Below are 12,885 nucleotides of genomic sequence, written 5' to 3'. Positions count from 1 at the left end.
GACCAGACTCCGTCTGTGCGCCACACCAGGGAGGGTTCAGGGGCCACCAGGGGGCTCTGTAAAGGAGCTGAAGGGTCACAGGAAAATGATCGACTCCAACTTCACCGTCATTCACAGCAACAGAAATAGTACAAAGTAAGTTTAGTAAATCCTTGGTAGGAGTGTAATTTTCATATTTCAATTTGACCTGGTCTCATTATTATAGAGTGACTTGTCAATAGGACCACAGTATGACAGCAGTTCCACATCTTATATCTTTCTGTGTGCTATAGTTTTCCATGGTTGCCATAACAGCCATCATTAGCTTAGTTAGACCTGAAACTATAGGAAAACAGTTTTAACTAGAAGTTATTAATGGGATCTGCAGTTGTGGTCCTTGGGTGGGGTTTGACAGACAAACTGTGCTAAAATAATGCATAAATGTTGGGCCCCAGCTTATCCCATAACTCTGAAGGGTTGTTGGGGCACCCCAGATGACCCATGGTTGTCATCACATATCATATGGTGTGTCTTGGGCAACTGAACCTGGCAGCACCATCCCTCACCAGGTTGGATGTATTTTAAAATCGTACCCAGGATGTCAAAGATGAGGTCCCACCGAGATTTGAACTCGGATCACTGGATTCAAAGTCCAGAGTGCTAACCATTACACCATGGGACCCAGCTATGGTGTAATGGTTAAAAAAAGGATTCCATCTCTGCTTTTTGTGGTCAATGTCCTGTTTGCCTCATCAAACCTGGACCATTAGCGCGCACTGGGACAGTTTGCAGCCGAGTGTGATGTGAATGGGATGAGGATCAGCACCTCTAAATCCGAGGCTATGGTTCTCGACCGGAAAAGGGTGGTGTGCCCTCTTCAGGTCGACGGAGAGTCTTTGCCCCAAGTGGAGTTTAAGTATCTTTGGGGTCCTGTTCACGAGTGAGGGAAGGATGGAATGTGAGGTTTACAGACGGATTAGGGCAAGTTCTGCAGTGATGCAGTCGCTGTATAGGTCTGTCGTGGTGAAGAAAGAGCTGAGTCGTAAGACCAATCTCTTGATTTACCGGTCAGTCTACGTTCCTATCCTCACCTATGGTCATGAGCTTGTAGTCATGATCGTAAGGACAAGATCCCGGACACAAGTGGCTGAAATGAGTTTCCTCCGTAGAGTGGCTGGTCAGAATTTCCGCTCATCTAAAAAAGAATGAGGCCTTTTGATTGCTTAATTTTTCATGATTAAAAAAACATGTTTTTGGAGGAAGACAGAGGCAACCCAAGCAAACAAACATGTAAACTCCGCAAAGAAAGCACTCAAACACAGAAACTCATTCATTTAATAACAAATACAGCAAATGAAATATATTATTCATTCATTGAAATACAACCGATGTATGATGTATAAATACAAATTATAGCTAATAATGAAATATATTACTGGGTTGCGGCAGCAAGAGCATCCAGCATAAAAACTTTGCCAGACTAATATGAGCATTCATGGAAAAAGGATGACACACAGTGGGAACCCCTAACAGGACACGTTTTTTTAAATGTTTATATCTAAAAAGTGTTTATAAATGCACGTTAATATTATGTTGAAGCATTGTTCTCAATCTCCTTCAGGGTTGTACATGATGACATATGCTGCTTACAGGACGTTCCTGATCTAACAATCCTGGTTTTGCTGCCTGTCAGAGCCCATTATGTTTTCATGTTTGGCGGTCTGTCAAGCATGCATGAACCACAGGAGTGCACGACCGTATCTAATTGCCAAGGCTCAGGCAAAACAATAGCTCAAACTATATTTGTTGAATATCTTATTGAATATCATTCAACGATGTTGATTAAGTGGAGCTGTATGAGCGGCTGATTCAAGTTTTTTTTTTTTTAACTCCAGAACAATAAGCAGTTGTCACAACATTTACATAAACGTGCAACCGAAGCAGCTTGTCTGGTAAAGTTTATAGGGGGATTTTTTTTGTTTTTGTTTGTCTAAACCTTCATCAAACTGCAGCGTAAGACTTTATGATCACCACCTACTGCTACAGAAGATTTCAGGACCTCAGACAGCACTTTGGAGCTGTAACTCAAACCAAACAGGCCAAAATAGCTGTTTTAATCCAGGTCAGTGCCAAACTAATGGATTGTTCCATACCCTAACTCTTCAAAACATTTAATCAAAAGTCACCCATAACTTTTTGAGTAATCAGACTAAAAAGAAAAAAGTTCTAATTTTGAGTTGTATGCAGTACACCCAAAAATCTTCACCTGTTTTGAAGGCAGGGACAAATTATTTTGTTGAACCACCACATAAAATCTCATAAATATGGGTTTTTATACTAGTAGTTTGTTTTGTATCAGGTTCATACAATTTAGTTTCATGTAGATGAAAGGTATCGGGCAGAAATTGTTAAATGTCTCCTTAATGGAATCACAGTTACTTTTCATTTGCAAGTGTGACAGAATAAATATGGTGATTCCATTGAAATTTTTCATTTTTCATGTGAGGGTGAGATTTGTTTTACTGCACAATTCACTTTCCCTTATCCAAGCTTTGAGTGTTCACTATATCACTCAAGGCAGGCGGACCAATGGCCATAGCGAAGTAATGGTGATTGTTCATTTGTACAGAGGACAGTGCTGTGACTGAGGTCAAAACTTGCAGGAGTCATTGAAAGGATTGGAAATGACTGATTTGTGAATGAGCATGAAGAGGGGTAGGTAGGCTAGGAAGTCCAGGAGGTCCAGGGGGGGCATGTGCTGTAGCTTGGTTCTGATGACGGCCTCTTGCTCCAGGTGGATTCCCCCGGCCTTCAGCTCCAGGAGCAGCTGCTCTGTGCTGATGAAACCTTGCTGATCTGCGATGTCTCCTTGCTGCTCCTCCAGGAGGAACAGAAACAGTTGCTACAAATTTGTAATATTAGACATAAATAACATTAAAAACAAGGAGTGGCATTTAAGCACAGTGGTATATAATCAGGTGTGAGTATGTTATGTGTGCTTCTGAGGATAGCCTCGGATTACCTCAACCTGTTTCGAATCTTGTTTGAGTGCACCTGTTTGCACAGTTAAATCAGTCAAGGTAATAATTGTTGAGGCATGGGGCGGAGGGGGGGTAATCCGTCTGGCAATTAGCCCATTCCCCCACCAACCTCTCCAGTTAACAACCCTATCCCTAACAGCTCTATAATTACAAAGCCTCTCGTACCTGGCCAGGGCTCAGTTTCCACACCCATGTCCACAGGCTTTCATGTCGCTCCTGCCTTTCAGTTGCTCACTACTTCCTTGTGTGAATGAGGGTTGGGTCTGCTTGTGAGCGACCAGCTGGAAGCCTTGTCCCAGTCCATCTGAGATGAGCCGTGTGTCTCAGGCTGATTACAGGGCTGGGTGGAGTGGACTCATGTTCACTGCTGTGCTCTTTAATGAGATTAGGCCCTTGCTAATCTATGAAAAGGGAAAAGGACCCCACTCTTTCTCCTTAGAGCTTGCTTCCCTCATTTCTATGCATAAAGACTGTCTCTCACAAAAACGCTAGCTTTACAAAGCATGCTTTGGAATTTGTCTTCATAGTGTTTACCAGTATTTTTTTCATCGTAATTATAGCTGTGGTGCCATGAAAGAGAGGTGGAGGTGGCGTTTGTGGCATGAATGTGACTAATGTGAGCGTTAATCTGATGTTGCATGGAGGTAATCGAGTGCACTTTGTGAAATAAAATTCAAAGTGTAGCCATGTGGCCACACAGATCAGCCAGTGCAATTTCAGTAGACTTAGCCAAATGTAAGCCAAACCTTTGCTTTGAAGATCCTCACTTCTAACGAGCGGAAGTCCATATTGCTGATTAATGATCGCATGAATTCACTGGAATAAACAAGTAAAAATGGTGGTTGTTAGTTGTTGAAATTTGACTCAAGAAAAGAACACATGGACATAGTTTCCAAAGAAATCCTATTTCGATTAATATTTTTAAGTATTTTCATCAAGTTTTGGGAATTGCACAAGAGTGTTAATAGTATGAGTCAAGTTTCCTGTAACGCAAATCAAACCCTACCTTCTATCATAGTTTGTGTGTTCAAGCTCAAGTAAATAACCCTGAAACATCATCCTATTGTTTCTGGAGGAACTTTCCCAAAGCAACGAAAGACAGGAAGAAGATCTATTTTCACCAACGTTAAAAATGATGAATAAAACTGAATGTCATATGACAGTGCACCTTTATGTTTGTGAAATAACAATTAAAAAATAACAATATGAATAATTTCATTCATGTCTCCTCTGTAAATTCTAATAAAAGAAATGCTGTAAACAAACTGATTGCCATTGCACACAAATTCAGGACAACATGTTTGTGGCGGTGGCTTATTTTGGCGGGTCTGTCCCATACAATGTTTGCAAAGACATGATGGTAAAGTGTTCTGAGCCCATTGTGGTTGCTCACAGTGGCCTGGCTGCCAAACAATACGTGGGCACACGTGGACGTCCCGCCACAGTAACGGATAAAACTGCTCTGGTTTCTGATGGTGGGTGTTGGGGGAGCTAGAGCAGGATGAGCAGGGTGAGATGGGTTCATGTGGAGGTTCAGGGAGGGGAATAAATGACATGGGCACATTCTGGGGCAATATGACCAGTTGTTTACAAAAAAAAAAAAAAAGAAATCTAGGTCCACTAGGATAATTACAGAAAGACCCAACTGGTGATTGCGTCGAGACAGACCTCTCTAGTCCAGCGTGTGGCACAGCAATGGTCATCTCTTCTCTAACGAGCACCCGGTGTTAATGAGCCCCTCCTCGCCATGCTCTCAATGGCTTGCAAGAGCGAAGAATGGCCAAGCACTGGGCCAACGGGTGCAATGCACGCCTGAGTGCTCCCAGTGCCGTGATTGGCCCTCGTCCTCTTACCACCTTGGAGGCAGAGGCTTGATGGGGATGAAGTGAGACAGGCCAGCTAATGATCATTAATTGCACTTGGTTTGCAGTAAAAGAGTCCAAATGCTGGAGTGCTAAGGACATTGGCGTGATAATGGTTAGCATAAACGAGGGGCTATGGTATGGGTGATGGACTGTGGGGAGGATATAATAGCAGCCTAACCCATTTTCTTTTGTCAGCCCTCTTCTGGCACCCTGCTGTGAACAACACAACAGGCTTCTCGCTTACGTAACTCCCCAAAATTTTGGCGGTCTCGTCATTGGGGCATTTGTGTACAGTGAGGTGGGGGCTGAAGGGAACCAAACATGGTCTGACCTACTTTGACTTGACAGAATCAAACCATTTCTGGATATTTCTGAGGGGGCTGCAGTGATACTGTGCTGACTGGGCAAGAGGGGAACTCTCAGAAGGATGAAGAACCCATGTTATTAGATAGTTGTTGTGTTGGTGAGCTGATCCAGGTTCTGCTGTCTCATGTTACATTGCACTTCTTCACTACCTGACTCATTCCATACAGTTTGTTTCCAGGAACTGGCAGCCTTACAGTAACCCTCAGGGCATGCATGCATGCTCAAAATCCAAGCAACAAGCGATGAGTGTGACCATAACAATGACCACGACTGCTCCACTGATGCCATTTGGGAATCCTGTATGGTAATTTGCTTCTTGGCAGATCATATGACTTGCCCTGAGGGTATGTGGCGCTGTGTGAGGTGGACTTGGGGAGTACAATGGTATACAGGGACAGATGGGCTGAGTCAGGGGCCAAGACAGCACGACACAGACGGCGAGAAGTAGGAGCCTGAGAAATTATGCACATCATGATGGGAGGTGCAGTTCAGGTTGAAAATGAAAGAGTTGGGGAGAGTTTGATGAGCATAAGGTGACATTGGTCAAAGAAAAAGAAATATTAAGTAAAATATCAGATGCACATTCTCAGATTTAGACGTCTTTCATGAAAAGAGAAGCTGATTGTGTAACTACTGTTGTAGCTCGTCTCTAGAATAGGATTACAGACATTGGGATTAAGTGAAACAGGTAAGAGGATCAATTTATTTCAGTGGGGATGAGATGACAAAAGGATTCTATTGTTTTTTACTTGTTTAGGAGCAAGAATGATGAACACTGATCTGCTCTCTTCTTACTATTTAAAGGCAAAAACGAGTTTTGTGAAGAGGTTTAATATGGCCATTCATTATGATTACTATAATTGTCTCCATACAGAGGAGACACCCTGGTCTCCATGTGCCAGTGGGGCAGTCAGTGTACAGGCCTCCTCTAATGCACAACACAAAGGGCTGGCCGTAAATCAGAGGACCCATGACCCTGGCCCTGAGAAGGAGCTCTCACTCTAGGGTGAGGGCTTTGGGAACAGGCTTTGACCCTCAGAGACCTCCAGAGTAGGGTTGGCTCCACACACTTCTGTCTGTCGGAAGCTATACACCCCAGGGCAAGAAAAAAGCGATGTGTGTGGGAATCTGCGGCATATGGGGCATAATGTAGACACAAGGACGCTAAGGCTGAGTTCAAATCAGAGTGATGGTTTCTGTCTGCACAAGGTTCACTCTGGGGCTGCCTCTATTATTATTGATTCACCTCCAGGTTATTTCCATGATTCAACACCCTGTAAATACATTGCCATAAAATGAAGACATACAGTTAAATTTGATTTGCCAAAAGAAAATCCACTAAGTCAGTCACTGAAACTTGCAAAGTAAAATCTATTGATTGAGCAATTAATTAATTTTAGTAATGATTACAGGACATGTTCTGCTATTTCATCTCTATTATAGTGAACAGATGACAAAGTGCAGCTGAAAAAGTGAAGAAGTTACAGGGCATTTTTGGAGGGAAAGTTAGGAAAGCTTTGAAGAAAGTTAATCTTTATGAATTTTGCTAAACAATTTGTTTAAATCCGATAAAGACTGAAATATTGCAAATACACAGAAAAATAATTTTTCCATTTGATTACTAATATTCGAATGATAAAAATCTGCAGCAGCTAAGTTAAGTATTTAAGCGTCAGGACAAGCGAATATAGAGTCATTAAAATCTGAAGTAATGAAAAAAACAACACTGTATGTGCGTCTTTGTCATTCTGCTAATCAGATAATTGTTTTTGTGCTTTCATATATGTGGTCATCAAATCCATAAATCTGACTTCTAAAGTCACATAAAATGTTCGGCTACACGAGGAGACGAAGATCAAAGAGAGCCCCACACACGACGGCAAAGTCACCGGAACAAATTTGCGTACACATTCATTCATATCATTATTTATGGCAGGTCAGGGACTCCTCTTCCGGCTTCACTGAGGAGCGTGTCTGCTGATATAAACTTACTCCATGGTGGCTATTTTCTGTGCCAGACTACAGATCACAGCAAAGAGCTTTAGGTCTACGAGCCCATCTGTCACTCTGAAGTCCACCATCTCCAGGATCTGAACCAAAAACACAAGATTAGATGGTCAGTGTGTAACATAGCAAATACATGGATCCCTATGAATTTTAGGTTAAAATGTAACTTTATGCTGTGATTCATTTTATGATGATTTACAAACTGAACAAATGCCATTCCAACTGGTTTCCATTGGGGTGAAGTCAAAATCTGTTAGAGAATATGACTTTTGTGTCTCGGTTCATTTTTTATTTTGTTAACAGGATTACACAAACATGGGTTATTAATTATAATAATGGGTTGTGAAGACTGGTTTGGTTGAAGACTGGTATTTTGTAACACCGTATGAGAGCAATGTATGTGTGTGTGTGTGTGTGTGTGTGTGTGTGTGTGTGTGTGTGTGTGTGTGTGTGTGTGTGTGTTGATTTTTTACTCTGTAGATGTAGATCTCCTCCTCATCAGACAGCAGCTCTAGAGGGATGATGTTTTTGAGAGCAAGTAGAACCTGAAGGCAGCTGATGTAGCCATCACCATCACTGTCCTCCTGTAAAAACAGGATCATCATCATCATCATCATCATCATCATCATCATCATCATCATCATCATCATCATCATCATCATCATCATCATCATCATCATCATCACGGATTTAAGAGGCAAACGTATCATGTGGATTAAGATGCAGTAAAAAAATACCAGGAAATACATCTAGAAATAAGTTTTTCTGAGGCTTGAAAATCACAGATTCATATAAAAGATATTGGATTAAACAACTGACAGAAAATTAATTAGCCAGAATTTTTATTAATGCATAAACTATTAACTATTATAGTAATTTTAAAAGTAAAAATCCCCCCCCGATCAATTACTTTAATTTTGCCATAGTTCGGTCCTCTGTGATAGTAAAATGAGTAACTTCAGACTGATGAGTCACATGGTACAGAGAGAATATTTCCAGCTATTATGTCTTTTCACTTACTGCTTCAAAAGCTCTTTTGTACTCAGCCAACTTCTCCTGACTGAAAATGCAATACTTTGCCAAAAAGTCAACTGCAAAAAATAGAGACAGAGAGAAAGCTTCAGAGTTTGTATGCATGTACAGTATATATACAGAGAGAACAACATCACTGTGATAAAGATGGCTGTTTGTTCTGTTTATCATATTCTATGTTATGTGGAGAAGTGGTTTCCAGCACAGCTCTAGTCTTCTCTATGTGAGCATGTGTGCAGAATAGATTAGTGCAATATTTCTGTCCTCTGGTCTCGCCAGGGTCATGAAGGGTGGACAATACAGGGCAAGTGGTTCACAGGGAGTCCATGTGGCCTTGATTGGTGGGGGGGCAGAGTGGCACTTGGCTGCTGAATAGATGCTGCAGATGCAGCAATTTAGGCCTTGCAATAAAGCACAGTATTCAAGTTCATAAATAAAAAAACTGCATAACGTGAAGGATAGTGAGTAAATAACTGGTAATACACTGGTGAAAGAGGAAGCATGGTGAACTTCTGCAATCAATGCATGATTGAATTGAACAAAAACCTTCAATCAATTTGATAATTGTTTTGTTAAGTTGTCATCTGAGAGCTTAGAAATGTTTTGAAGTTGTTGAGGTTTTCTGATATTTCTTTAGATGAAATGGAAAGAAAAATAATTGTTCCAGTCAAGATTGACATGGAAGATTTTGATAGCAATCCATGGATTGGTACATACAAGACACAATGCAAGTGATGGTTGTAAGATAAATAAAATAAAATCTCATCATCACAGGCTTTTCAAGGTGGGACTGGTGGGCCCTCATTCCACTCCATGTGGAATGTTAGTCTTCAGTATAAAACAACTATTATATTTCGGGGTCAGAATGAGAGTAATCATACCCATGAATATTTCAGTAGTTATATTTGGGAGGGAGAGTGACTTTAAAAAAAAAAGGGTGTGGAAAATGGGGGCTTTTAGGCTGCTGCCACTTCAATTTAGGAGATGAGAGTGAATCTACTGAATAATGGATCTATTCATGGGTTTGGAGAAGAAAGAGGAGCATCAGAGTTGATATCAGTCTGGACCTAAACCCCTGGACCTCTGGGGTTTCTCTGCAGTAGCAGGGGGGTGGTTTGAATCTGCTATTTATCAGCTTAGGCCTAATCAAAACCAGGCCTTCTGTGGCCTCGTCCTTTCACATGCAAAATGTTACATTCGCATCAAGTCAACTTGACTTGTTAAAGCTTGATTGATCAAAAAACCCCACAGGCAGGCAACGTACATCTGTTTGCAAATGTCTGCGATGAGAAGGGTCTGCAGGGACGAGGGTCTGGAGTCACACATGCAGCCACTGGGAGCCTGCATGAGAGCAGGCGGGGATTTAAAGTCCGCTTTCTTCAAAAGATACCAACACACATTCACACAGTTGCTGCATCAGTGCACTGATCGGTCTGGTAAAGTGAAATGGCAGCGAGTGTGAAAGAGTGAATGGATCCACTTTCTAATTTTCACAGCCAGGCAGGCCGAGGCTGAGACTGAGGTTTATCGACAATCTGGGTGAGAACTAAAAGTTGACCTGCAAGGAATTCAGTCCAGAAATACACATATGAAATATAAGATTGATATAAGATCCTGTTTTCTCTACTGTTTGTTACACACTTTTAATGACCAGGATGACTGGCGATGGATGTGCTCAGACAAAGTGTACATCCAACACACACTTGCAGGTATTACACATCGTGAGACACAAAGGAGAGGAGAGAAGGACAGTGATTTCACCTGGTTACCACATTCTTAGCCCATATTTTTGACCTTTATAGCCTTATTTATTTTATGTTACCACCTGTGGGACAACCCGTACATCACCAACACAACAAAATAAAAATATAATACAGGCACACACGGGGTCTCCGCACATCACCACTAACTCCTAGGATGATGATTGACAACGTATACTATTGATTTAGCAACACACAACCAAATCTGGACAGCATTCTAACACTTTGGGAAGTTAGATTTGGATGTGATAGAAGAGAGGAGTGTTCAAGTACTGGACTACAGGCGCAAGACCATTTGCTCCTCTTCTGTTTTAGAATTTAGAATACGTTTATTTGAACATCTTTTATTTCCATTTTGTGCCTTGTATACTAATACTTTTGATAATATCTAATTTTCATTATTTTCCATCTTATTATTTTCACTCGCAACACCAGCTTCATTCAGGACTGTTCCTGTCTTCACTGCTGCTGTAGATAACATACACACACACACACACACACACACACACACGCACACACACACACACACACACATACACATACTGCATAGTGCCTGCAGTGCAGTGATGCTGGAGGAGGTCGGGGGATCCTTGGCTAAGGGGAGCACTCTGTCAGGGAACCAGCCGGACAAAAGGTGCAGTGGAGTGAGAGATTGAGGGAGGAAGCAAGGGAGGGTGGAGGAGTGGGACAAAGCAGAGGCAGTAAAGCCTCCTGCCTGATAGCTTTATCTGATTCCACTCCAGCGCTTGATGGCTTTTTTTTCACCCTGCCTTTAAAGCGCACAGGTTGTGCCTTTGGTGTGAAGCCTAGCAGAAAATGTTAATCAAGAGTGGGACTGTGCGGAGAAAGGCGAGAGAAAGGGGAGAGTCATTCTGCTCAGGCCGTAATCTGTAATGAGACCAAGGCGATTCAGTTGCAATTGAGAGAGGAAGAATGGGGCCATGATGATGATGAGCAGGGAGGTTCACTCTTTCAGTGGCGTTTGTTTTTCTGTTTTGTTCCTTTTCTCTTGCAGAGTCACTGCTCGTGCATCGGTCCACGGGCCGCAAACAGCCGCGGGTCACAACTCATTTAACACACGCTTGGGCGTCATTTTCAATTTCTGCAGCTGACAGATGAAAAACACTGCTGACTGTTTGTCTGACAACTACTGGTACTCATCTGTGTATGATGAATGTTCCCTTCAGTGACCTCCATGCATTCACGTTAGCCTTCTGCCTGATATGTGCACCAAGTAGCAAAAACCATCAGATGTTGGAAACTGGGATCAAACGGCTGCTCACATCTGCAATCCTGTTTTCTCAGATCAAAATTTTTCATATTTTTGGCTTTTTGATGCTTGAGTTTGATGCAGGATTTTATACATGTTTTTTAAAATTAAAACTAGAAAGAACAAGAAGTGCTTTTATTTTAAAAAGAAGCTGTAAAAATATCTAACCCAACCCTTAATAATCTATCACTTTAATGTTATTTCATATTTTAAATATGGCTTCTGAATACCAGTTCACTACGCAGACAACTTTATTAGGCATTGTCAGATGATACAGGGAAAGAATAGTGATGGACTTCATGCCACAAGGCTAAGGCCGGTTTGATGGAGATGAAATAAGAGTTATATTATTTAAGGTAAGTTTTTGTATTCAAAAATATTATAAAAGCTTTCTTAACCTATATTGTATATTTTTTTAGAATATTGTTTTGTGTAAAGGAATAAATATATGACAGCCAAATACAGCTTAGCTAAATGACGTAGCCTCTCTCTGTGCTGACTAAACTAAATGTGGAAATACCGTGAGCACAAGATGCCCAGTGGTATTCAGTGACGATGATATTGAGTTAGTCAAGGTCCAAAGGCCAAAGAGGAGCCCCCACCAGCACTACATGGGGGCTAACAACCGCAGGTGGCAAATATAAAGTATTAGTATTAATTCAACTTCTTTACTCAGGTACAGGCTCTGATAATCGGGCAAACTGAAACTATAACAATGAAAGTCACTGCTAGAGAACATCTCTACCAGCAAACTAACTTTGTGTTATATTAAAATAGTTCTGATATTATACTAATTCAACGGATTAGGGATAAGAAAACTTGGTTTCAATTCTATTACTGCTATTTGGAAATGGGAACTGTAGTCACTGAGAATGATCAAGATGTAAAAAAGAAAGAAAGTGGATTTCAAATGCATCCTATGCATCGTGGCCTAGGTTCTTCTTGCTATAGCCTGATGGATACAGAAGGAGGATTCCGTCCATCCATTCACGGGTATTCTGGCAAACATTTAGCAGATAAATTAAGGTCATTCATCAAGGAATCACCAACGTAGTCTTGGTATCAGTTCAGAAATTGTTGCTATTATTATCTAAATAGATCAAAACACACCATCTTTACTGCAGTCAGATTTTTAAACTAAATACAGTTTAATAATCTGTGATTACACAAGAAGCCCAAAAGACTCGTCTTGCCAAACAATGTCAGAGCTACGATCCAGTTTACATGCACAAACGCACTGAAGCCCATTGTATTTCTAACGAGTTCACTTGTTTGTTGCTCTCCTTCCCGCTTAATCCCAGACTTTTGTTTTGGCTCATCATCCCGGTGTATAAAGTGTCCCGTAATTCCTTTAACAAAGGTCACATTCAGCAGTGGCGAGTAGCTGACCCCCTTTTTAGTAGCAGGAGAATGTATAACATGCCCCACATATACAGCCCTAAAATATGTGTTTAAGAGCATGAATTTTGAGCAAATGGCATTCACACACCCGCTGATAAAAAGGGTTCAAACTGTTTGTCAGCTACAGCAAACCTGGGAGAAATGGGTTTAAGGGATGTTTTGGA

At 41.3% G+C, this 12,885-nt stretch overlaps 1 protein-coding gene and 1 non-coding gene across 2 annotated transcripts; both read right to left on the bottom strand.

Moving 5' to 3' along the window:
• Positions 1-589: 589 nt before the first annotated feature.
• Positions 590-661, bottom strand: trnaq-uug (transfer RNA glutamine (anticodon UUG)). Its single transcript has one exon. It is a non-coding gene; the product is annotated as a tRNA-Gln (tRNA).
• Positions 662-2,395: 1,734 nt separating this feature from the next.
• LOC137589599 (uncharacterized) lies at positions 2,396-7,335 on the bottom strand. Its single transcript, XM_068307452.1, has 3 exons — positions 7,244-7,335; positions 3,767-3,836; positions 2,396-2,881 (listed from the first exon to the last, which is right to left on the bottom strand). Exons 1-3 carry the CDS (start codon positions 7,330-7,332, stop codon positions 2,630-2,632), a joined length of 411 nt encoding a protein of 136 aa, XP_068163553.1. The 5' UTR covers positions 7,333-7,335; the 3' UTR covers positions 2,396-2,629.
• Between the last annotated feature and the right edge of the window lie 5,550 nt (positions 7,336-12,885).

This window comes from Antennarius striatus, chromosome 22, assembly GCF_040054535.1.
Source record: "Antennarius striatus isolate MH-2024 chromosome 22, ASM4005453v1, whole genome shotgun sequence".
Lineage (NCBI taxonomy): Eukaryota > Metazoa > Chordata > Actinopteri > Lophiiformes > Antennariidae > Antennarius > Antennarius striatus.
This window is presented reverse-complemented; position numbering and strand designations above follow the sequence as displayed.